A 27,859-nucleotide genomic window follows, 5' to 3' on the forward strand; every position below is an offset into this window, starting at 1 on the left:
AATCTTAATATGGAAAGCTGTTTTCAGGGCCCGGCCATTTAATCAGGTACTTAAATGTTTCTATATCTTTCTCCCTCTTCCCTCTAACAGATGATTGAGTTAGGCTTGAGCAGTGCACTTGCTTCTGTGGCTGAAATGGTACACATTTCTGCCCTGTTAGCACAGTCTATTTTACAGTCAATGCAAATGATTATCCCCAAAGCTTATCTGCATAAATCAATATCATGAAGTTATGCTGTTGGAATATTTTTGTTGCATAAATATTCTAACTTGACTAATAATAGTAGAATTCACACTAGTAATGAAAATAAAATTCGTGAATAAATATTAATATCCTTAAGAGACATTATGGAACTCAGAGGGGAGCAATCCTAATTTACTCAATTTTCAAAGTCGTTGGAAATTAGGAAAATTATGTAAATAAAATGCTTCCATTTAATATGCATCAGAATCACAGATCTCTTTTGACTTGTTTTTTATTAAGCACTTAATCTGTCTGTGCCTCAATTTCCTCATCTGTAAAATGTTTGTAACAGTGTATGGCGTACCATAAGCACTATAAAACTGATGGTTTAGGAAAAAAAATCTCTTAAGTGTCAAGAAAAATTGTGACCTATTCTTTGTACTTGATTGTTGCAGAACAGACATTTGATAATGGTCTTTAAATTACCCTGTACTTTTAGGGGGCTTATATGTCATAGGCACAGACTTCTGACTCTCTAATGTCATTATGATACACTATTTTTTTATATATATTTTCTTTCTAAATCTTAAAATGAGTTTACAGCAGCAGACCCCAGCTTTTTTGAGAAGTATCCACATCATTATATTGTGTAATCACTGTACCAAATAATTTTTTTCGTCAGAATATATACAATACAGAGTTGTAGAATCTATATCAAAATGATCAGTTGTGATGAGCCTGAGCTAGAAGGCGTTTTCACAAAGCCTGTTTTGTTATCTGGTGAATTTATATTAGACCATGACTGCCCACTTAAAATTCCTTTCTTTTAAGGATGCCATGTTGCATAATTAGTCTGCTGTTGCAGTCGGGATGCTTGCACCCTTTATTTTAATCCTAGTATAAAATGCAATAGACTATCAGAGTTGGAAGGAACCTCTGAGATCATCTAGTTCAACTTGCTCATAATATAGATGAGAAAACAGCCTCTGTCAGTTTTAATGTCACACAGCAAGTTAGTTTTCCATTAGAATCTCAGAAATAAGTTTCATTTTATAAAATGTCAGTTATTTTCTGTATAACAAGTAGAAATAGATAACAAAATAGCTAAAAACAATAACAATTTATTTTTTCTAATGATTCTTTTCGTGACATAGCAGGCCTCTGCTCCACATGGTACCAATTGGGGTTACTCAAGTCATTGAAGAGTTTGGCTGGGACACCTCAGTTGGGGCACCTCAGTACTTCTCTACCTGGACTCTTTTTTTGTATATTTTCTCATCCTCTGGAGTCTCTCCATGTGGCTTCCCTCTCTAGCAGGATATTCTAGGCCTGAAATGACATATGTTTCAGCCCTAACTCAACACAGTCTTCCTTGCAGTAAGTACAATTTATTGTCCACAAAGCTTGTCTGAGTAAATCGACATCAGGAAATTATGTTGTTGGGATTATTTCCTTACAGCATAATGGATGGGTTCCAAAAGGCTGAGTAGCTGGGTTCTCAACTACTTAGTTATTCTCTTGGAAGGATCCCAAGATAATAAGCTCCAATGTGTGGAAGTGCTTATCTAACCACTGCTTGTATCATACTTGTGACTATCTTTTGGTTGCAGCAAATCTATGGCTAAACCCAGAACTAATGTGAGGGTACACTGGACTAGGGTGTGAATTATGGATGATGTGGTTCATTTGAAGCATCAATGTGCCTGCCTACCAAAATGGCAGAGGATTTATGTGGTCAAGGTCAAGGAGCAAGTTGCAGTGTGTAACACATAATGTAATGTTACTTAAATTAATTGATTATTTTTTTCATTACTTCAATATACTGTGCACTGTTGTGGGTCTGTTATTGGACTGTGGTCAAGTTGAAACTTTCCAGAATTTGATGAGCCCTGGGAATGTTCACATTGGTTTTGGCTGCCACCGATTCTTTCTTTAGATAGTGAGATTGTCCTAGAGCCAGGCAGCTCTCAACATTTCAACGTTCAAATTTCTGACCATAAGACTAGAAGATATACAACATATTTAATAAAAATTGAAGGCATGGGAATACTATATTTGATATGTTTTGGTAATAAAAAGAGCAAGACTTCAGTATTAGCCTTTTTTTGGAATTGAAATTATTCTCACTTGAACCCACACTAAACTGCCTGCAGCCTGTAACTTAGAAGGAGAAATCAAAGTGCTGCCACTGAACTGCTGGCCTTCTAACAAATATCACCTATTAGCATTCACAATAAAGGCAAGCCTGAATCAGCCATGAAACTATACCCTATAGAAGGTTTCTTTTAGCTTCTCCCAAGTCTTGACACACACCTGTGTCACTGACAGCTAGTATGCAAATTGCCGAAAAGCTCCATTAGGCTAGTCTAGGCAAGGGAAGCCCATCTGTTAGTTCTGTGACACTTTCCCTCCTAGATCCTCATGTGGGAATACATCCTTGAGACACGCAGATGGATGCATTTGCGCCAGTGTCTGGTACCACCAACCTTGGGGGAAGTTGTCACTTCTACTTGTTTTATTGCCTTTAATATTTGATGTCCTCTTCCTTCAGATGCCAAAGAATAAAATTTTAAATCTAAAACTTCAAAGGGTGGTGAAAGTTTTTAAATTCTCAATAGAAAGGACGTATTACTTTTTAAGCACAAGAAAATGGAACATGATGAGCCCTCTGTTTAAAAATTATGGTATTCACTGGGTGTTTTTCAAAACTGTGTGTGTGGTCTGGTGTTGACAGGAGAGAACATACAATTTCAAATTAGCCGGTGCTTGTCAGCTGTTGCTGATAGCTGTTGGAAGGTTTTGGGAAAGACGGGGCCCGGTGATATTGTAGCAATCTTGCCTATTAAGGACATTTGCTGGAAATGACTTCATGATTCCTATCCCTTTCTTCTTCTAAAAAAAAAAAAAAAAAAAAAAAACACAACTACATGTAAGCAATTGGAAAAGGAAATTCAACCACTTTTTTCTGGTGGTTTTATGAGTCGACTCAAGTCTCTTGCCCATCTCAGGTTGAAATCCCCAGAGAAAAGTTAGAAGTGGCAACAACAGAATCAGAAGAGCAGCTATCCCTTTGATAACTGATATCTGTTCATCATAAGCAGGCTTCTTTCATTTTGTTCATCTGACCTAGCAGAAAGATCTACTCATGTTTCATTCTAACTGAAGGTAAGGTGGCATAAAAGTAATGGTAATCTCACCTCCTGGGTAAAGAAAACATTACAAATCAGAAAATCGTTTTTAGAAACGTGCAATAACTTGTAATCTGGAATCAGAAAGATAGATATTTCCTCTTTTGACAAATCCTCATATAGCAAACAACAAATAAAGACATATGACATGTTTAAGACAGGACAGAAATGATGCTTTTGATCATTTGGGCACTAAAATGTTTCATGATTTTATCAGATTAGTGCCTGTTTTCCGTTTTTCAGGAAATGGCCCAAAAGACGACATACTGTTTTTATTGACAGGACTTCCAAACTAGTTATTATTTGCTAATAATGTTGTGTTAAAAGTCTGAGCAGAGTGTCTTGCCAGAGAGAGAGAGAGAGAGAGAGAAACTTTTATACCCAATGGTGTTTGGATGAAAAAGATAATTACACCCTTGTCCCCAGCAGATGCTCTGTTCTTCGCTTTGGCAGTTTCCCTGTTCAGTGTGCGAATAATTTTCTCTACTAAAGTTGGTAGCTATTTGCTACAAATATATTTCTTTTCCAGAAAAGAATGGATCTTTTCCATCACCACTCATAAATAGCAACTGAATTGACTGGAGTTTTTATTGTTTCAAACACATACACAAAAACTGATGTGAAGCAGAAAGAAACTTATGAATGCCCCATGTCTGTCAATGGATGTGAATAAAATAAGTTATTTACTAAAATAGTCGAAAAACTACATTGTAACAATGATTTGAACTTATTTAAATCAAGATTTGTGAAAAAGTCAATGTTGATAGTTAAATATTTTTAAAATTCAAATGTGCATTTAGTCAGTTTATAATAGAAAAACACTTATTTACATGTATTGCAAAAATCTTATGAGCTCTCTTGGCCCTCTATTTCTGTAACAGGCAAAATTCACTTTGTACATATACAGTGAGACCAAAAATAAGGAGCTCATATTCCTCACAGTTTTGACAGTCATGTATGACTATGCTTGAAATGAGTGGGTGTATTTTCCCTGGCCAATCATGAGCACATACATTTCCATAAGCCACTGTGCATGCTTTTCGGGTAGCCCAGGTGCTGGGATTGGGTCTGTAAGCAATATACTGGCAGGTGTTTTGACAGAGAACTGCAGAAGGGGAAGGATGGAGAAAATATTTTTATTATAGCTCCCTTTTTTGTTCTTACCACAGCCCCAGAAGCACAAAGGCAAGTAGAACCATTCCTCAAGTTGCCATGTTTTCATAGATACATAAGGCAACATGTACTTATCTAAATAAAACTAATAATATAATTGGGGGTTAGACTGATGAATTATCCCTGAGTCTCCCAAGAATAATAATTGTTGACTGGACTTTTATGGTAAAATTCACCTTCTAGCAAAAGATTAATTAAGTGGCAACGGAAAGATTTTATTCCGAGAACGTATATGTAAGTGCTGACAATCAGAGGTGTGGCTGACTGCGTGGTCCCTCCTCAACTCTTCAGCATGCCAGGGTTAGAAATATCTACTGAAGGACAAAATGTTTATCACCAGCAGGGACGTGAGAAAAAATGTCTCCTAGAACCTTAAGCAGGGAGGAGATAAATCTGTCTATGATAAAGGGTTCTCAGAGGAGGTGAAATTTGAATCCTGCCTTCAGGATGAATAGGCTTGCCTTCTGGGGAACCAGGAGGAAGGCATTTAATATAGAACAACAGCAGGAATCAGGAGGCAGTAGACTGCTCATTTTCAAATGGCTTTTTCAGAGCATGCTCAAATAGTACTATTAGGTTAGATGGCCCTGAAAAGAGAAGATGGCCCTGTTTGGACATAAATATTATTTCTCTTCTCACACAAGAAAAAGAGTTGCAGCAGAAAGCCAGATGCGGTGGCTCACACCTGTAATCCCAGCACTTTGGGAGCCCGAGGCAGCCTGATCACGAGGTCAGGAATTCAAGACCAGCCTGGCCAATATGGTGAAACCTTGTCTCTATTAAAAATACAAAAAATTAGCCGGGTGCGGTGGTGGGCACCTGTAATCCCAGCTACTCAGGAGGCTGAGGCAAGAGAATTGCTTGAAACCAGATGCAGAAGTTGCAGTGAGTCGAGATCGCACCACTGAACTCCAGCCTGGGCAACAAGAGTGAAACTCCATCACATACATGCATACATACATACATACATGCATACATACATACATACATACACACACACACACACATACATAGAGTTGCAGCGGAAAAGCCAGGAGAAATGCAGTATAGTTTTGATAAGAATAACAGATAATGATGCATATATACATACTAAGAAGAATTTAATAACTCAAATATTTAGAAACATAATTCTAGTTTTATCTAATAGTTACACTGGTGTTACAAGAGAATATCAAACATGGTAGGATATACAATGGTATAGTAGGATTCTAGGTACATTCAGGGTTAAGTAAGATTAGAAATAACTTTCGTTCACATAAGACTTAGGAGGTAATTTTTCTCTTGGGTCCTCAGTGCTGGATTTCCATTTCTGTTTCTAGGTGAAGAGAACTGAATTGTGCAAGGGCCATCCACAGAACTTAATCACTGCTTAAAATGTTGTATCAAAGTTATAAATAACTGAGTAGATCCTGTATGAAATTGGGAACTTCCTTTTCCATCAAATAATAAATGCCTGCATCAGGGGCATGTTCCTTATTCTCTTTTTGTTCCTTTTACTTAACCTTCTCCCTTACTGGCTGCTATTCTATGCTCCCTTCTCTAATTACACATAGACACATCTATGCTTCCACCCTCTTTCTCCTTTCAGAATTTGCTTAAACACATTTAGTAAAAACAATCCGTTTTGGGATATCATTTTCTCCTTGTGCAGGAGTCTTTTAAGGTTTTAGGATGAAGCATTATTGACAGGTAACTTGTGTCCATTTCTAATCACTTTTGAATCATCCCTGCAGTTTCTGTGTTTATTCTTATGCCTGATCACATTCGATAATGAAGCTTGTGCAAACTCAGAAACAAAAAAAGTCTTGAACTGCAATCAAATAAAGGGGAACTACCTGATTAACAAGCTTTACAAAACATTTATTGGAAATATATCTATCCCATGAGATAGGCCACAAAGGACCATCCACTTTCTCTATTAACATGTGGATAGCTGTCTGCTTCTTACTGCATTTTCATTCTCTAAAAATCACCACCATGGTCTTTTAGTGAAAGTAAGTGAGTTAGAACCAAAAACAAAGGCACAACATTCTTCTCCAAATAATTTACTCAGAAATGCTTTTTGGTGAAAAATAGTTTCTAGCATCTTCCATTTTTTTTGCTATTTATCCATACTTCGATTTACTTCATTCATTAGTTCTGACAAAGGATTGTATTTGTACCATTGCTTGACAAATGTGTTACATGTTTCAGTCTTAAAATATTCCACTCTGAGCTCAGTGCTGCATACTTGGGAGATAATGTTAAATCAGCCTCGCGACACACTGCTGTCATCATGCCAAATAACTCAGGGAAAAATGATCAGGGTATAAAGAGATCAATAAGGCAAGAAAATCTGTGCTTTCAGAAGTAAGGCAAAATATGAGAAAGACTATCAGTCAAGCATCGAGGCATAAATAAAGCAAGAATATGCCATGTTTAGGGCACCGTGATGCTACAGTGAGCCATTATCCCATGAATAGTAAATTTCTCTTACGTTTGTCTAACTCCTTTAATATAGGTCATTCTAAAATATAGCCATAAGATTCACTGGCACATTGATCAGCCTAGCATTGCTCTTTTTTCTCCCCTAATAGAATAAAATGAGGATATGGCTGATAGATGCTGAGAAGGACAATTCCCAGACTATTTAGATGTGAGTGGCCACACTGGAGTGTTCTCCCTGTGTAAGAAAGATTTATATAACTCACATCTTTGTAAATATAAATTATGCAAATACATTTCTGCCCATCGAGATGATATTACTCAACAAGGCCCTCATAAGTGCCCAGTTCTGTTGGATTTTTAGGCAGAAAACAAGCAAACTGTAGAAACCGGCAATTTGGAAATTAAATCTTTTATTGAGTAATAGGTACTCAGGCGTGCATCAGGAAGCAATCGTTTTTCTTTTTCAGGAAAAAGCATTATATTATTACAAATTTGCAACAATAAATGGAATAGCTTGCAGGCACAAGACAGTAAATTTTATGAACATTTGAAAATAGAAATTTATTTTTGTGTGCTAATGGTCGAGACTGAAACTGGCCCAGAGCCCTTGAATGCCAGTCTCAGGAAGGCGATCTGTAGACAGTGAAGAGAATTTCAGGATTGCTTTTATTAACATGGGGATGAAGTGTGAAAATTAATTTTTGTTGTGAGAAGATAAAGCTTTAAGGCTGCATGTGGGATAGATTAGAGTACTTGGAGCTTGGGAACAGGAAATACAATTTGGAGACAGTTACCTTAATCCATATGTGAAGTGAAGTGCTCCAAATAGACATAGTAGAATGGATGGAAAAGACAGATGTGGGAGACACTGAGAATGCAGCATAGGCAGGACTTGGGGCCTGGATGAGACTCAGTCATGACAATGAAATTTTTTTTTAAAGATGTATCCAGATGTTAAATTATCAGTATGCTATATATCTGTGGAAAATGATTGCTAAGCTCAAGTGAATATTCAAGGCATAATGTAGGATGAAACTTTCATGCCATGATACAACACTTGGAAGTACCCTTCAGCATGCAGAGCCATCAGGAAAAGTGTCCAGAAAAGAATATGAAAGGGCGTGGGCTAAAAGCACATTGTAGACAGAAAGAACAAGTGGAAACGCATAGGAAAAGCATGACCTCTGACTCATTCCTGCAGACTATTTAGAGTTAAACGTCTGTTGCTTTCAACTTTCTTGGTGTTCTCCCTATTTACCTTAAGTCATTTAGCTCTATCACATGAGATACTTACATCTGAAAATGGGCGATCACCTGTTGGTATGACAGAGAGGTAGAATTTTCGGATCACCTCTTGGTATGTGGGAGAGGTGGAGAGATGGAGGTGTGGCTGGAAAGGTGGGATAGTGCGGGTCTGCCTAGAAGCTGATAACATTTAGGCTTTAGGGTCCCTCCTTTTCCCCAACCTCTTCTATAATCTTATATCTAATCCTGTATAATCATTTTGTATTCTTCTCCTCAAAAATGGTCAATGGCCATCCAAAGTGTATAAAACTTAGATCCCACAAGATCCACATTCTTTCATTAACTAGCAATGTGTTTACATGGTTACATGGATTTGGAAAATTTGTAAAAGAAATACGTTTTAATCCCAACTGGTCGTTGTCTCTTTTCACACTAGTTTCCCTATTTGTATATTTTTTTTCTTCCAGTGGTGGCAGGTATTTTGGGATTTAGCTAAGGGTAAGTTGGGTGGGAGATGCATTTATTTTGGATTCAATGGGATCTATGTTTGTGTTATTGCTAGCTGTTTTGTGGTCTGAATGGTTTCCAAGAATACTCATACTCCTCACTGTACCAACGTCTTGGGCATTGTGGCAGGAACATACTGGGCCGACTCGAGCTTCTATTGTGATAGGAATGTGGCCTCTGGTGCCCAACACTGGAAGGATGTGGGAAGTAGAAGAAAAAATCTGAAGCCAGAAGCCAACTCCATGCAAAATGCATCCACAATGGTGTGCTCAAATTTACTAGCCTAACCTTCCTACCACTTTTACCTTATAACAACTTAAAAGCTGTTACCATTTATGAGTTGTGAAGCTGAAGAAAACATCTCTGAACTATCACTAGAAAAAAAAATGCCTATCCGTCATTAGAGGACAGGCAGAATTATCTGTCTCTAGATAATGCTCTCTAGAGAAAATAGGATGAAATTACTGTCATATAAAGAGACAATCAAAAGGTTTGCAGCAAAAAAAAGGAGAGGGGATTATTTCTGAAGTGTGTCAGGGAATTAATATTATTTTCTACATTTTTTATTTTCATGTTGTTCATCAGCTTTTTAATATTGGTGATGTGTGGAAATTTCATTTTTATTCTAAACAAATATTCCTTTTTATAAGTAATTTTATATTTATAAATTTTATTCTTTTTTTTTAATGGGTCTCCAACATTGTATAAACTTAAGGCACAACAAGACCTGAGTTTGTCCCTGGGTTCAGGGGACACCTTAATTTTCATAATCAAGTATGTAAATTTAACCTCTGGCTCATCCATGGAATCCAGGTAGAGTTAAATACTTGTTGCTTTAACTTTTATGGTGTTCTCCCTTTTTACCTTCAGTTAGCTCTACCCAATAATATCTTAATTCTGTAATTATTATAACTTGGGAATATCCTATGAGTTTATATTAAGTGGAATATATTAGTATCCCTTAGTATGCTATACCCTAATTCCAGTTAAAAAGAATGTCCCCCTTTCTGCATGGTATAGTATTTGAGAAATATATTTAAGCAGACTTTTAAAACTGCTTCAAAATAGAGATATGTGGTTCAAAACAAAACAACAGTGGAATATATACCAAAGTCGGGAATATCTGAACATGTAATATTATTCCATTTAGAGAAATTTGAGAATTTAAACTCATTTCATTTCAGAAAAGTATTTTCAGAAGTTACACAATCCTGTGAAATAAAGTATGTAATCAGAAGTGTATAATCTGGCAAGGAAAGGAATTGTCTATCATTTATCAATACTCTATTACTTTTTAGTAAAGCAAATGTAATAATTATTTTTACTCCATTTCATAATGGAACACATAAGATATGTTCTTGACTAACAGGAACACCAACCATTGGAATTTAAGCTTGTATAATCGACAAAATTATAATGTCAGTGATTATTTTTCTAGTTTTCCCCCTTTGTGTCTTCAATCAAAAATAATTTATATCATGAGGCAGGGGTGAGATACTGATTGGTCACTGGAACTAGCATATCAGCTACAAACATAACTTTCACTTTCTTTCCATTCATAAACAAGTGATTATTTGACCTGCTAGGATGTGATAAGTAGTTCAAAGTAAATGGAACACACTAGGTCATGCCTTTCTCAGTCTTCTAATCAAGAAGAAAGTAAGTGCTGAATATACTTCTTTTTTGTTACAATCTGTGTCATTGCACAAAATTGTAAATTGGGTCCAGGATAGAAACTGGTGGCCAAAATTAGAGGTGTGTCTATTTGTCTCTCTTTCTGAAATGGCTAATGTATGACACTAACTGACTTTGTCAGAAGCCTCAGTACTAAATGAAATTAATGACCAGTGGGATCCAAATAAATAAAAGGAAATGTGCCTTTGCACATAGCATGGCCAGATTCAGGACGAATAGACAGTCAATGTTGCAGAATATTGTAATACTCCAAAAAGTGCTTCTTGGCCAATGGTGGGTGTGATAGAATCTCACTCTTCTGCATGACTAAACCAGGAGGATTTAGGCATTAAAAAAGAGCTCTGTCTCTGTGATGTAGTGTATACTTTGAGAATCTTTGCTTTCCTCTGCTGAAATAAGGACATAATTCTAGAGGGTGCCTGTTTTCATTGGTGAAAAATATTCCTTTGCTAAATAAAAAGTCTTACATATGAGTCTACTGATGGACCTTAATTCATCTGAGTAAAAGTCACCATGCTAATAGCAAAAGTACTATGTTGTTAGTCCTTTTCTCATTTTATTTTTATCTGTATTGTTACTAAAGCAGTTTTCTCCAATTAACTGTAAACCACAAGGAAAAGCAGTCAAACTGATTACATTTATTATATTTTAGAACTCCAGTTATAAAACTAGACCATTCTATCATTCTATTCATTGTGATACTAAAAACTGTCACTCTGGGTAGTAAAATGTGTTTTCCATTATTATAAAGAATATAGTTTACAGTGAAATAACTGGACATTTTCACAAGAATTAGCATTGGATGCAGGTGCCATTTTTTCCTGTATTCTATGCTTGATCTTAGCCAAAAGGCCAAGAAGCAATCTCCTATACTCGTAATACAGGTAAGTATAGACCATATTTCAGTATTCCGAGTTTATCTATTTATCTTTTCTTTTCTTTCTATGCTGTGCTGTGTGCAGAGAACTCTGTATTAACCCCATCTGTATAAACTGTTCTACTTTCATTACCTTAGGACTTTAAGCAGTAATTGTCACTGGATATATTTTAATCTTTAAAATATTTTCTCATAATAACATTTATTATTATAATATCATTGAATTTATCTGATGAATTCTAATTATCTGTTCTATTTTACACACGTTATAGTGTAGGTTAAATTTGTATCAGTTATCTGAGAATTATAAATCATTGGTCTTCGTTATATCATCATAACTTTTCTCTAATTAGATCTCTTCTTCAAGTCAAAATTCTGGATGGAAATTCTTAATGCCAGTAACCTTAGGAAGTTGATCTACAGATAAAAATATTTTCTCTACTTATAAAACTATCATTATTGTAATATAATACATAGTAATATGGTAACATAATAAGCTGTAATTCTAGGCTGCTTCACTGCAGTGTACATGCTTTGTAAACTTAGGCAGATCAATTATCCATTATTCGCCAAAGTGTTGGGTTCCATATGATGTTGGCTATAGGTAGAAGGGGAGAGCGATATATATGTAAGTTTGTGTGTAGACTAATATATACATGTTGCTTATTAAAATTTTGAATTTCACAAGCTATTATTAAGACCCATTTCCAGAATTTACGGAATACTTACATCACTACCAACATGATTTTAAGAAGGCAGTTTGTATCATTACTATTGTAGTTCCTGCTATACTTTTTGCTTTGACGATGGATGCTGCCTCAGTTTAGCTTCTTACATTTGGTGTCTCTGTTTTCATTCTGCTTAAGATGTAGTCAATTTTATGGCATTATTGGTCCGCCCTCTGAGAGCTTAAAGTAGACCCTGAGCATTTGTAAAGCAAGAAATGATGTTAGTAAAGATACGCTAATTGTGGGGAGTTCTCTGTTGGCTGGTAAATAAGGACGACGTTCTCTTTGAGTTCCACCTTTCTTCGACAAATTTTCATGTTTCCTGTACTATTCCTCCGTTATGTCATGGAAACTTACTAACTCAGCCTGTGCATTCTGCCCACATATTCTCTCATGGTGCCTTCTGGTCCTAGTAGCTGAGCCAGGGTCATCAATAAATCTTCTTCTTTTCCCCCAAGATATTCCTAGTTGCTTCTTTACTATTTATTCTTGTAATTCCATTCATCTGTGTATATCATTTAGGATGTTGGGCAGTTGAATAGCATTTCGCCTAAGGTCACATCCTGATGGGATTTTGTGGGATCCTAGAGCTGGCTAGGACCACTTGTAAGAGCTGATTGTTATCCCGGAAATGACGTGACCCAGTTGTTAGACTGCTTAAAGGTAAAAATCAGCCGTGTACTTACGTTAAAAAAAAAAAAAAAAAGCATAGCTATAAATCAGGGCTTTTTCCCTGCTTTTTTTTTTTCTCTCAGAGTTTCGGAATAGTTGCACACCACTAATTGTGAATAGTTTTCTGTTTTGATTCCCCACTCCATGCAATTTGCTTTTTAGTGCATAGAGCAAGCACTGAGGCTTCTTTAGGGGAAGCAAATAAATTATCACTCCTAGAACACTCTTTATTTTAGTGATTGTACTTTAGAAAAGGCTGTTATCTGCTGGGCACAGTGGCTCACGCCTGTAATCCCAGCACTTTGGGAGTCCGAGGCGGGTGGATCATGAGGTCAGGAGATCGAGACCATCCTGGCTAACACGGTGAAACCTTGTCTCTACTAAAAATACAAAATAATAATAAAAAAATTAGCCAAATGTGGTGGTGGGCACCTCTAGTCCCAGCTACTCGGGAGGCTGAGGCAGGAGAATGGCGTGAACCCGGGAGGCGGAGCTTGCAGTGAGCCAAGATCGCGCCACTGCACTCCAGCCTGGGCGACAGAGCGAGACTCCATCTCAAAAGAAAAAAGAAAAAAAAAAGAAAGAAAGAAAGAAAGAAAAAGAAAAGGCTGTTATCACTATTTGCCAAGTTTTACGTAGTATTCTTCAACCAAAGCAAAAACAAAACAAAAGCATCCTCTGAATATTGGAGATGTGTAGAAAGTACTCTGGAATGTATAAATGTATTACTATCCCATTCTTATGCTATGGACTATTTGCTTCAGTTACCCTAGAGCATCTATCTTATGACTTGTTAGAAATTAAGGAGATAATTAAACTGAAAAAAGCAATTTAAGCCATTGTTTACCCACAAAATATTCTTGCAGGGGAACAATTTTTTTTAAATCTAATTATTTTTAGTGTTAGGAGCCATGAAATTAGTATAGTTTTTTTCCTGTGTATAAAACTCCTTTTAATTAAGTGCATGGATATTTAGTAGTTGGTGTGTTATTTAACCTATAAGTTTTTTCCACTGACAGTAAGATATGTCTTATTTTAATTAGTACTTTTACAATTTTTAGATATTTCTCAGAATCTGTGTATTCTAAGAATGACTTCCCTTATCAAAGTTTTTATTTATCTTAAAAAATTCTTCTGAGAGTCTTGTCATCAGCTTATCTGAGAGCGTTCTAGCTACTATCAGTAGCTAATCTTAGTAGCTAGAATAATACTAACTAAACCTAATGTCCCATTAAAGAAGGACATTCTTTAACTTACAATCTAGATAATTTCTTTTTGACAAGCATCAATGGATATTTTACTTTGTATCATGAGATTTTAAACCAGGCAAGCCAGAGTTGGCTAGATCAGTCAACAAACCAATATACCTGTTAACCAAAAGAACATTACTGTTTATTAAAACAATGGATATTATAAAAATGCTTTAGGATTTATGTGATAATAGCTAGCACCTATAGAATGCTGTGTGCCAGGTTTTATTCTCAGTGCTTTACACACAGTCACTCATTTGAAATGTTTAACAATGTTCCGAGGTAGTTATTATTTCAATTTTTTCAGATGAGGAGACTGAGACAAAAGAGGTGGCAATAGAGGTAAAGCAATATTTGAGCCTGGGTTGTGTGTCTTCAGGATCTATGTTCTTAGTCACTATACAGTGACAATAATGTTCCTTTCTTCTTCCAAGCCTATAAAGAGTATACCAGTCAAGGGCAAATGCCCTTTAACTGCCAATCTCTGAAGCTCAATTACTTCTTTAAAGAAGCACAATAGCAATTTGGAGAAGAAAAAGCAGGACTATCTTATCTCTGGGGATAGTTCCTTCTCTTATGTAGAATATCACCAGGCAAAAAAAAAAAAAAAAAAAGATTCTCCAGTAATAATCACATAAAAAAGAAAAGATACATCTGGAATTGGACGTGCCTATATTCCTTTGAGAGAATCTCTAAGGTTTGAGGTGGATTGACTTAAAATATACTGAAAATGGGAGTCCTCATAGAGGTTTATAATTATGAGCAATAGAAGTTTGTTTAAATATTTTATAAGTTTCTTATTATAAAAATTATACATTTGATAATAGTATAAATTGCCTAATATTCATTTTATCATGAGGCTTTTTTCTTAAACTTGAGCATCAATTTATTCTCATAGTTACCACCTCACAGCCCCAAACATAATAAATTTTGAAAATGTATTTATAGAAAATTATCTGTGCAAGTGCTCATTTCAATTTTTATAATGAAGCAATTACTTTACATGTATTAATTTCTGTCACATTTTTGATCTGTGCTCTAACATTGTCTTCTTGAGGAAATTACTATGTTTTATAGTTCACATTTCCTAGATTTAGGACTTTAAAGGCCTAGGTTCTGTTCACATTTAATTTTGCTACATCAATAAAATATGAATGAATTGGCTCATCAAACAACAAAACTATTTTATGCCATGGAATATAGGTTATTGTTTATGAAATTGCTGAATCACCCTGGTAATTCACTGTAAGAAAACCTTCTCCTTTTTTTGCTTTGGTCCTGTTTAGACAGAAATAAAATTGGTTGCATGTATGTTACATGGAGGATGGCAGGGTTGCGGGGTTGGTTTCTCTTTGGGAATGGGAGGTAAAGTAGACTATATGGTATTGAAAATGCCGAGGGCCCCAGGAAGGAAGCTTGTCTGCCAAAAAGAGACACGTTTACTCTGTACCTACAACTAACCTTAATTTCTATCTTTTCTTCATATTTAGCAATTTTACAGTTTAGATGAAAGTTTGGTTATTGATTAAAAAGACAGAATATACCTTTTCCCCTCAAATTATATTTTTACTTCCTACAAATCTTTTAATAATGTGCATGTTTGGTCAGGGCAGGTATGTGTTGAAAGATAGGTTTTATATGCCAAAATATAAACCTACTTCTTGAGTGTGGGAGGAAACTTGAATATGGTTTCTACTAAAAGAACCTTTTAGTAGAACCTTTCTTAATTACATTTTAAGAAATTCCTGTAAATAGTAGCATAGCATAGAAGCTGTGACCATTATTTCATCAGCACATAGTATGGGAGATCATACCTTGTATATAAGAATGATACACATTAGCATTGTCCAGTAGAACTTTCTGTGATGATGACCATGTTCTGTGTCTACCTGTCAGGTACAGCAGTCAGTACCCACATATGTTTTTTAGCATTTGAAATGTAACTAGTGCAACTGAAGAAATACATTTTTAAATTTAAGTTAATTTTAATTAATTACATGTGAATTTAAATAGCTGCATGCTGCTAATGACTGTTAGATTGGACTGTACATATCTGGATTTAAACCTGGAGTTAACCAAAGTGAAGACTGCCTAGCTTCAGGTCCTGGGTGTGATGCTGAGCAGCTGAACAACCTTGAGAAGTCATTTAACCTCCCTAATTCCCAGTGTTCTCTTCTTCAACGTAGAGATAATAACAGTTCTTACCTCCAAGAGTTCTGAGATCAGAAAATAAATCAATGAGCATAAAGCTCTTAGAATTGTGTCTGGAATATAATGTATGCTCAGTAAACTTTAGCCATTGCTATTCTTATTTTATAATCTTTTGTAGATATTGATGAAGTAGAAACTGAAAAAGTATGGAAATGAAATAGCTCTAAAGTAATAAAAGGAATATGTCCTGAATGGGTATAATTTTAGGTGATCCTTGAGGAATATGTGGGATTTGGATAAACAGAAAGTAATTCGAGGGTGACCATACATCCTGATTTGCTTCAGACAGCCTCAATTATTCCTTGTGTCCTGGTTTAATTACTAATGTCCCCCTCTTTTGCTCTCACATTTTCCCAGTTTGTAAGGTAAATATTAAGTCACCATAGAATCAGATACAGGAGTACAGCCCAGGCATTTCAGATGCAGAGAAGATAACATATTAAGGTGTAGATGTAGATGTGACTATGGTGTGGTTTGAATGGTGAATACTGGGAAGTAGAAGGAAACAGGGATACGTGTAGGCTGGACACATTATGGAGCTGGGATGAGGACTGGTATAAGGATTGTATATGCTATTTGTGCTATTATTGAATTGCTCCTGTGTCAACATAGATTCACTTTCAGAAAAGCAAAGTTCTGATTTAATTGGACAAAAATATTTGGTGTATCAAAAAAAACCTGACACTATGTTCTGATATGTGTACTGATTATATTTCCATTACTGAGAGTAATTTTTGTTTTATGTAATGGGGAACAAACTGTGTTATTTCTATCATCTGTTTGCTACCAGTAGCCAAATCAGTAATATGATTGGTTAATATGGAAACTAGTCAATTAAAAGGGAAAATGCCTCATTATTATCTGAAGCCATGACTTTCATAACTGGAGGAAACTTTGAAAGAGTTCTTTTAGTTGCAATGAAGTATTATCACTGCATATTTTATGTTGGTGCTCTTTAAGCTACATCCATTGGTCTCCTTTCTATTTAGGAGGGTATACATTTAAAAAAAGCTAGGGGAGGCTGAGCCCGGTGTCTCACACCTGTAATCCCAGCACTTTGGGAGGCTGAGGTGGGCAGATTACAAGGTTAGGAGATTGAGACCATCCTGGCTAACACAGTGAAACCCTGTCTCTACTAAAAATACCAAAAATAAATAAATTTTAAAAAGTAGCCAGACGTGGTGGCACCCGCCTGTAGTCCCAGTTAGTTGGGAGGCTGAGGCAAGAGAATTGCTTGAACGCAGGAGACGGAGGTTGCAGTGAGGCTAGATTGCACCACTGCACTCCAGCCTGGGCAGCAGAGTGAGATTTTGTCTCAAAAAAAGCTGGGGGAATTTTAGTTGTTGGCAATATTACTAATTGTAATTTTAGGGAAATAGAGTATTAGACTGTGAAACATAATATTATGTAAAACACAAAATTAGGAAAAACCCCATCTCTACTAAAAATACAAAATAATTACCTGAGTGTGGTGGGGTGCACCTGTAATCCCAGCTTCTACGGAGGCTGAGAGAGGGGAATTGCTTGAACCAGGGTGATGGAGGTTGCAGTGAGCCGAGATCATGTCACTGCACTCCAGCCTTGGTGACAGAGCAAGATTCTGTCTCAGGAAAAAAAAAAAAAAATAGAGACTACAGGGGGAAAACTAAAATAAAAGATTAGGCAAATACGTCTTTCTTATTAAGTGTAAGAATGTTATGCTAAGCATAATTGTACATTTCTGAAGACCTCTTTATCTCTGATTGCATTTGACATTGACATGGTTGGCTAGCCAGAAATCTCCATAAAGAGGTTCTGGTGACCTGTTCTGGGTTTTCACTCATTGCCCACTGATTCTAGTTCATCACAAAAGCAGGCATTTGGGTTGATCTCTAGGTATTCCTTGGACAAACAAAGCAGATATTCCATTATGGTCACTTTCAGTATTTTGGGGGAATGCTCTGATTCTAACAATTATTTTTCATAGTGTGGCTAATACTGTAATCTCCAGCTGGGGAACACATCATGTCTCATTATCCCATGAGGAACCAACCATTATCAATATTGGAGTCCTGAGCATTTTGGGTTATTTTCAAGATATACACTTGACTTTTTAAACTAATGCCATAAGCATTGCAATGTCTGAATATATGTTAATTTTGTTTGTATTTAAAGAGATAAAAAGTTAGTCAAATTAAAAGAAGAATTGGGCAAAGATCAGATGGCATTGGCATTTGAAAAACTGAGAATCTTTATAAAACTCCATTGATGTCATTTATAGCAACCACTCTTTGCTAGCTTATAAATTTATTAATCAAATTTGTTTATCGGTGCTTGAACTGAACAATAACTAGTTAATTTGTGTTTCCAAGTACCATGAATTTTAAAATGTCATTTAATATCTAAGCCTCTGAATGGAATCCAATGACTTTAAAGTAAACCTATTTGTAAACAGCACAGAGCAATGTGTGATTATGCAATCTGCTGAGGTTTTCAAAAACGAACATTTAGAGCAAAAGTGAATCCCATTCTAACAGAATTTTAATAAAAACTCAGTAGTGATTTGTAAATACTTTGAAACAAATTAGCCATTCCATCCACAATGATTGTTTCATCACAGCTTAGTTCTTGATGAAAATGGCAAACCACCATTCTAATGACATAATTTCATTTCGAGAATAGTGGCTTTCATGTTTAAAAAATCACTGGCTCTTATAGCACCCCCTTCAAGGTGAATTACTCCAACTAGAACTGAGAAGGCAATGCTCATATTGTGGATCTGCCTCTTGGTGATGATAATGACAATGGTAATGATGAGAAAACAAGAAAAAAAATCACTGAATGTTGGCTCTGTGCCAGGCCCCGTGCTGAACATTTGACACATGATTTATACATTTTAGCTTCACAACACTCCAATGAAGTGAAATAATCATAATTCCTCTTTCACTCATGACAAGAGGTTTAAGTGCCTACTTAGTGGTGGAGCTAGATTCATAGTGGGCAGTCTGGAGCTCTTAAGCACCATGTTACCACTGTTGACAGCAGCTATTACCTAGGCCAGTTGATAGAGAATATTCAAATGATTGCCTTTCATGAGGAGTTTTGTCTTTTATTGCTTATTTCCATATCTGAGCTTTGGGTAGGAAAAGAGAAGTAGGACAGATTTTCACCAAACTGTTATAAAAGACATAATTGAAACAATTGTTTACTATGCTTGTATTCTAGATAATGGAGAGGCAATTGCCTAGCATAAAATTGCAAAGCCATAATGTATGTGGTTCATGAAACCATGACTATAATTGCATGGCTTGCCTTAGATATTAATTTAGCTGCATTTGTTATTACTCGCACAGGGAGTATTCATATTCACCCTCATTTAAGGCTATTATAGACACACTAGTGACTGCCACAGTTCTTACCATGTCCACTCTCTCATGTTGTGTTCCCACTAGAGGAGAGGTCTGAAGAATCAAGGTTATGTGGAAATTACACTGTCAAGGAGATGAATCCAATAGCCTGCAGCAGTGTTTTCCAGCGAGCAATGGATTACATGTGTACGTGCAAGTTAAATAATGTATGATTTAAGACAATAATGTAGTTTGTATTCATTTTTGGATAGTAAAAGGGTTGGCATGTCAGTCCCTTGGGAGATTTCATCCAGGGCTTTACCCTTGAGTGGATAAAAAGAGTACAAATTCTATTGCATAGGAGATGAATAAAAACAAATTGGGGAGACCATCAGCAGAACAGACTGCTGTGTGATGGAGTCCAAGGCTACTCCAAAACCACCAGACCAACTGCCTCAGGATCCTGCCAGCAACCAGATGCCGGCAATAGAACTGACTGCAGTTTGGCATCAGAGCTCTGTGATTCCCAGCCAAGGGGGATTGCATGCAAAAAATATTTAAAATTCTCTTTGTAAAGAGTTATGTTTTCAATCAGAAGGAGAAGTATGTTTCAGACTTAGTCTGCTGCAAATGAAATGTGGCATACTGACATCTTGGCTGCAGATGGTGGAAGTAAGTATATTGGAGGGGGTGAATGCCATGCGAAGGTGAACTTTGGTTTGGTGGTAACGTTTTGTTTATGGTTTTTAGGCCATTGAGTTAGTATTATTCTGTGAGGGATACTGTATTAGCCTTTCAAGAAGAGGGTCTGGGTCTGCTTAAAATAATGATTCTCAACTGGAAGAGATTTCTCAACCCTACAGGGGGACATTTGGCAGTATCTGGAGACATATTTGATTGTCACAAGTTTGGGAGAGGGCAGTGCAACTAGCATCTAGTAGGGAGAGGACAGGAATGCTATAAAATATGTTACCATGTACAGGACAGCTCCCTAAAAGAGAGAATTATCTTGTCCAAAATTTGAGTGTTGCCAAAGTATGGAACTAAGGTTTAAAATTATCTGGCTTATATATATTCACTACAACCCCGCCTGCAGACAAGTGTTCATCAAATATAGTTTGATATTGTATAAAAGAAGATTGTTAAATAATTTGTTTTACTCTATTGATATGTGAACAACACTTATTGAATGTCCCAAATGCTTTCTGTTAAAAAAAAAAAAATAGAAGAAAACACAACTAACCTTTCTCCAAACCTATATACCCAAACCACACATTTTACAAATGTAGGAGGACCCATTTGATTCACTTTTCAAACTTGAAAAATGAGGCATGTTAACAAAGCACACTAAATGAACCAGCTGTTTAGGATGATCTACAAGCCAGTGCATTTTCCTGTTATTAAATAACAAACCATGAATCTTGACAAATGAACCCACTTGTTTGACATTATTTGAAAAACTCATAACATGCTTGGTTCTGATGGTCACTTCCCCTTTGAAATTAAATTTTAAGATGGACTTCATTTAAATTCTGATAGAGAAAAAGAGCCTGTTAACCTTCATCTTGACTCTCTGCTGTTTATCATCATCATTCCTTCCCTCCTGCTGATACTTAGACGCTCCAGAGCTTTTGCCAGAGCGTCATCCTCCAGTGTTTACTTCAAGGAAGTGTTTATGTTTATTGGTGTCCATATAATTAAGAGCTGAAGTTCTGCAGTGTTGTGGGAGACTGCATGGCTTCTGGAGTCAGAGTTCCTGGCCTCAAGTTGGGCTCCAGCTGTGTGACCTTGAGAAGGTCATTTACACTTTTTGTGCCTCAGTTTCCTCATTTGTAAAATGAGAAAAATATTATTTGCCTCATTGTGCTGTTGTGAAGATAGCATATAAAATGCTTAGCAAGCACAAACAGATGCTACCTGTAATTATTAGGATTACTGTTTTTGGAATAGCATGTTTTACAATGGATGCCAATTCATCTTATTTCTTTTCCTAAAGAGGACATTAGCACTGATCCTCTGAGATAGCATCCCTAATGTGTGGCTGAGGGGCTTTAGACCCTATTCCATAATCCCTAACAGAACCTTCCAGCAAAGCTACAATGAATAAACATCTAAGAAAAATCTGCATACTAACCAAGCATATGCAGCTGCAAGAGAAATCCTGTATCTCTCTTCTTCAATCAGAGTGTCATCCAAAATCCCCTTCTGAATGTGCCATTTCCACCGCTTCTAAGCTGACACTGCAAATTCATAGCAACCCCTTGCCCTGTTATAGCGCAGTGTTACAGTGTTCAGTAACCCCAGACCGTAAACACTCTCTACTCCTAAATAGGATTTATAAAGTGTGACTTTGAGCAATATAGCAAAGTCAATTTGATCGGCTGGAAAATATTTTTCTTTACTAACATTTTAAAATCCCTTCCTCAGTGCTCCAAAATGATTTAAAAGCTAATCAATGATAAAATTCCAAATCCCTCTAAAGACAAAGAATTGAGAAATGAAGCAGAGCCACTTTAATCAGTAAAGTGGCTGCTGTGACCCATTAACCCCTAGAGATCATTGACACTTCTTTTATTTATTTATTTGTTTTTTAAGGTACTGTTCTTTGGTCATATGTCTTTGGCAGCAAGAACATACAAAATCGCTTGTGCTTTTCACAAACTAATTCATTTAGGTCTGTGCATTTGTCAGGCATTCCAGGAACTTTCTGCCAACATTTTGTTGATTAAAGGATGTGTATTTGGAAAATGGGTGGAGAGGAAGGAATTTATAATTCTTAAAACCAAGGAATGATTTATAATGCTGACTGCTACCTGAATCAATCAGTGCATCGTCAACAGATAAATGAAATACTAAAGATAAGGAAGAGTTCCCACACTGGGTGTTAAAATCTGCGGATTGATTGGTTCAATAACACTGAGAACATCGACCACTTTCAGCAGAATTTCTAGAATTTACAAACAAGGATATGACAAAGAAAACTGCCTTTTTGTATTTTGTTCAGAAAGCTTCTGAAATACATTCTTTCTCCACAAGTCTGGTGCTTCAACTCCTAAGTATAAATTACGTATCTCACTTCAGTGCACACAAGTTCCCGATCCTCATCCCAACTTCAACTGGCTTTTGACTATTTTGTTAATTTTTTTCCCAGTGAATTTGCTGGGTGTTTTGGAGGACACATTTATTGTTTTAGGCATCATGCAATTTACTAAATGGTGTTCTGGTTATGGAAATGCTCACAAAGAGCCCTAGGGGGGAAAAGAACTAAGTAAACACATATTGATCATCCTGTAGCTGGTGCTTTCTTATTTGATTAGTCAAGGACTCAGTCTGAACTGGTCCTTCTAATCCGTGATACATAAAGCTGGAGACATTTTTCTGGCTCCCTGGTGGTTTTAAAGGCTATGCAATGGGAAAAACTGCTTTAAACAAAGTCTCATTTTTGAAAAAGCCTGAGCACAGAATGGAATTCAAAGAATTTGGAGAGAGGAGATGTGAAAGTGGAGCAAACAGCTTTAAAAAGGCCCTGGGAATTTTAAGAGAATAAGGCATATAAGTGAAGTAAAGAGAAATCCCATTTGACCCATTATGAGATACACCAGGAAGCCACTTCAGCAAGCATGTACTGAACACCTACTGTGTGCAGGACTTGTAAAAGAGGTAGAGCGTAAGTTTTGTGAGGATTCCAAGAAGCTAAACAGAATACTTTATGTCAGGAAATAAGTCATAGTTTTTCATGTTAGCTAAGAAACTTAAGCTTTATGTAGATATTAAATATCAAAAAGCAATGACTATGTTGTATTTAATCCAAATACCAGGAAAAGAGGGTTTTCTCCGGTGTAATTCATTTTAAAATTATACATGAAAAATGTTGATACTAAAGTAATTCTAAAGAATAGTTGAGAAAAATGTTTTTCTTTCTTTCTTTCTTTCTTTCTTTCTTTTTTTTTTTTTTTTTACAAAGTCTCGCTCTGTCGCCTGGCTATAGTACAGTGGCGCGATCTCGGCTCGTTGCAACCTCTGACTCCCAGGTTCAAGTGATTCTTCTGCCCCAGCCTCCCGAGTAGCTGGGATTACAGGCACGTACCACCACGCCCAGCTAATTTTTGTATTTTTAGTAGAGATGGGGTTTCCCTATGTTGGCCAGGATGGTCTTGATCTCCTGACCTTGTGATCCACCCTCCTTAGCCTCCCAAAGTGCTGGGATTACAGGCGTGAGCCACCGCGCCCAGCTGAAAAATGTTTATTTCAAAGAAGAAATCTGGAGGTTCTGGGTTTTGCTCCTGTCATGTCTACTCTTTCACTTCTGCATTTCTTATCTATTGGTCAAGGTGTGTTTGCATTGCACAATTTTCTTTCTTTTTTATTTTTATTTTATTTTTTTCTGAGACTGGGTCTTGCTCTGTTGCCCAGGTTGGAGTGCAGTGGTGCCATCATGGCTCACTGCAGCCTCAGCCTCCAGGGTTCCTCCCACCTCAGCCTCCTGGATAGCTGAGACCACAGGCACATGGCACCACACCCAGCTAATTTTTGTATTTTTTGTAGAGATGGGGTTTTTCCATGTTTCCAGGCTGGTCTCAAGCTCCTGGGCTCAAGCAGTTCATCCATCTCAGCCTCCCAAAGTGCTAGGATTACAGGCGTGAACCATAATGTCCAGTCTGGACAATTTTCTTATCCCCAACCTACCCTGCCTTCCCAATGAATAAGGGGCATAAAAGATGAAACATGATAGAAAGCTTGAAGCCCACTGCATATGAGATGGTACAGACTCTGGCTGAGGGAAAAAATGGGAATTCAGAGAAAATGGTGTTTCCAGGAGGCTGTCCAAGATTTTGGTGGCTGACTGTATTCTGAGATTTAGAATTAAGAAGCAGATAAAGCTAACACCAAGTTTTCTAGCATGGAGACTGGCAGAACAACGGCAACACTGAAAGACATGGGGTAATTGTATTGGGTGGCTGGTGTGGGGAACAGGTGCAGTGAGTTGCATTTGATATACTGAATCTAAAGCACATTGTCTTATAGACAGTGGGAAATAGGGACTGACCACATTTAAAATCCTGGAAGGTGTGAAACAGATTACTATTGTAACAAACGAAGCTGGGTACTGCTAAAACTTGGCCTTCTTTCTCTATATGCTAAGTGCTGTCTTTATTCCATTTTTTACTGTATATATTATAGCCTAAATATTTCTCAAGCACCTACTGTATATCAGGCGCTAGGCTAGGTGCTAATCATGTATGGGTTTGACACATTCCCTGCTCTCAGGAAGCACACAGATTGGGGCTAGAGACAGGCATTAAATAAGCCAAAAATAATTAAATAAGACCAAATATGCTGAAAGCTTTGGAGGAAAATACCAGAGTGTTGTAGGGTGATACTAAATTTGAAATCAGAAGGATGGATTAGAGCCAGCCGAGTAGAGTAGGGCTGAGAATGGGAAGGGTGAAAAGTTGGGAGTACCACAGTGTCTGGCCTAAGAAGTGATTGGAGAAAAAGTCTGATAAAAAATCACGTGGAGCTTTTAGGACTTTTAAATAAGTTTGGTGGGAAGCCACTGCAGAATTCTACCTAGGAAGTTCAGCTGTCTGTGATTAAGGCCACAGTCAGCTCTATTTCCAGGATATCTCATTATTTACCCAGACCCAACAGGCCTGTCAATTTTGTCAGCAGCACAAGTTTTGGAATGAAAAGACATATTCTTTTCATGTTGAATACGTTTCTTGAGGTTTTTTTTTAAGACTGAAACTGTAGAGACACAAAGTACATTTTTTTCCCCTCAGATTATATTATTCCTTACCTTTATGCATGGCACGAAAGGTATTATAGTTTGACCTTATCTGAATACTTACTTGCTAATGTTCCAAAAATATGCTGTTTGATAAATAGATACCTTCCAACTCTGATAAAATAGCTAAAGACTCTTCATCTTCAGATTAGAACCCAGCCCAAAGTTTCCCCCCTGGAATCTTGATGAATGTGCTTATTTTATTTTGGGGTAGCACTTGGGGTCACAACTGAGAAAATTTGGGATAGTTACATAGGTTGATACTACTACAAGACAGATACAAACCACAAATATTAACATTATTGTTATTCTTACTAATATTATACACTTACTAATTTCTAGGAACCATTTTGTTTGCACTAACTCAACTTTTTGAAAAAAATCTTATAACTTAAGAGAGTACCATTATTATCTCCTTCATATTAATGAGAATGCTGCTTCTCAGAGAGGTTAAGGCACCACTTAAAGGTCACAGAGCCAAGAAGAGATACAGCGGGGCCTCAACCTAGACAGTTAGCGTCAGTTGAGAAGTTTTGAAGGTATGCCTGTAGAAAGAAAGGAATAAGCATAATTAGTAAATATATCTATAAATTCTGGCACGTATAATTTTTAAAACCCTCACATCGTGTATTCCAATTTTCTGGGAGTCATTTTATCATTTTAATTTTGCCATATAATAATGTAATGAATTAAAACAGTGGTTCTCCCAGGGGGAGGTTTCTACCAGCACCAGGGAGCATTTGGCAATGTCTGGGCATATATTTTGGTGATTGCATCTGGGGAATGGGCGCTACTGGAATCTGGGAGATAGAGGCTAACGATGCTACTAAGCCTCCTACAGTGAACAAGGACAGTGCCCCAAACAGAGAATTATCCTGTCCAGGTGGTTCACAGTGCCTAGGTTGGGATCCTGGATTAGAGTAATTTAAAGAGGATCTTGAAGGTAAGGATAGAATGGTAGCCCCATCTTGCAAACAAGGAACATTCAATGTAAAGAAACAATTTTGGGAATGTGAGAAAGAGCTAAGATGGATTCATTCATTCAGTCATCCATAGAATCACTATTTTTATAGGAATGATTTCTTTGTATCAGGAATTGTGCTGAACAGTAATGTTGAGGAAAACAATAGGAGCCAGTTTCTTTGGAGAAAGGAGGGAACAAAGTTATAGAGGGAAACCAAAGATGCTTGGTTATTAAAGGTAAGCTAGGGTCAGAGTTTATTGCCAAGAGTGATGGTTTTATTTTATTAGGGAGGAAGATGCGCTACTTTCCCAGGCTAAGGAGAGTCACTGTAGTCAGAGACAAGATCAAATGCCATATGCTACTGCCAGGAGCACCTGGTAACTGCTTTTTGTCCCTTTTATGGCTGACTTATGCTGATCTGAACAGAGGGCCAGGGCGGGGGAAGCAAATGATATTCTCGAATGCAACAGACAGTAGTGATATAAATGTGTGTGTGTGTGTGTGTGTATGCGTGTGTACTGGAAAGGACACATAGCTTACATTGCTTTCGAGTTGTGCTGCTGGCCTGTGGATAGGTGCTGGCTTTTGTTTTTCCAGTAACAGCTTTTTCTGTTTCCAGCAGTCCTATGCACCAGCTCCCCACCCCATGGCTCCTCCCAGCCCCAGCACAAACAGCAGCAGCAACAACAGCAGCAACAACAGCAGCGGGGAACAGTTGAGTAAAACCAACCTGTACATTCGAGGCCTCCCACCAGGCACCACTGACCAGGACCTAATCAAGCTGTGCCAACCGTAAGTGTCCTTCTGCTGCCTGTGCTGTTTCTCACTCACATACTTGCCTTGGTGGGCAGGATGTGTTATTGCAGTGTACTCATCCAGTGGTGTCTCTGTGAGGAAGACTCTTCTTTATAAACAGGACTTAAATTTCAGACTCAATGCTAGTTTATTTTGGGGGGTGGAATTTGTTTACTTTTTGTTGTTGAGTGAAGTTCTCGAGCAGACATACATGGAAATGCTGGCTGATTCATAGACACTTGACCTGCAAGATGAAGATCAGTAATAGAGTTACACTGTCAAACCATGTGGCCAGTGGAGTCATTGATGAGTCTCATGAAATAAACGGATTTTCTTGAGAAGTATTAGTGAAGGGAATTTCAAAAACTCAGAAGTGGTAGATTTCAGGATTACCTCTTGTGTTACAAAGCTTTTCTGGCCAGTGCTTGGTAAACGTACGTTCAGCCAGGATCATGTATTTGGAGAGGCATAAGACTAATCTTCTAGTTTCCTTGAAAGCACCTGCTGCCTAGTCCAGTGAAGCCATCTCCTACCAAGACTAAAGACCACACTCACTCAGTAGTTTTATATTTGCTTGGAAGCTTGGAAATTATTAAATCCTCTTCAATAATGTTTTCATGAATCTATTATCTACCAACATTTAAGTCATTAGTTCTCTTATTTCTGTGCAAATAAAAACATATTTAAGTTCACTTTCCCATAAAATTAATAATGAATTACGAATCATAGACTTGGCCAGGGGCGGTGGCTCACGCCTGTAATCCTAGCACTTTGGGAGGCTGAGGCAGGAGAATCGCTTGAACCAGGGTGATGGAGGTTGCAGTGAGCC

The 27,859-nt window shown here is 37.1% G+C and overlaps 1 protein-coding gene across 5 annotated transcripts in view; it reads left to right on the forward strand.

The window, feature by feature from the left end:
* RBMS3 (RNA binding motif, single stranded interacting protein 3) overlaps nucleotides 1-27,859 on the forward strand; it is a 760,872-nt gene that overhangs the window by 128,457 nt on the left and 604,556 nt on the right. For 3 of the 5 annotated variants that reach the window (XM_011961526.1, XM_011961529.1, XM_011961528.1), the window contains exon 2: nucleotides 26,855-27,027. In XM_011961526.1, the coding sequence (XP_011816916.1) occupies nucleotides 26,855-27,027 (173 nt within the window). The remainder of the gene's footprint in view (nucleotides 1-26,854; nucleotides 27,028-27,859) is intronic. The other 2 variants (XM_011961530.1, XM_011961527.1) reach the window with 1 other exon arrangement.

This window comes from Colobus angolensis, unplaced genomic scaffold, assembly GCF_000951035.1.
Source record: "Colobus angolensis palliatus isolate OR3802 unplaced genomic scaffold, Cang.pa_1.0 Scaffold56, whole genome shotgun sequence".
Classification (NCBI taxonomy): domain Eukaryota; kingdom Metazoa; phylum Chordata; class Mammalia; order Primates; family Cercopithecidae; genus Colobus; species Colobus angolensis.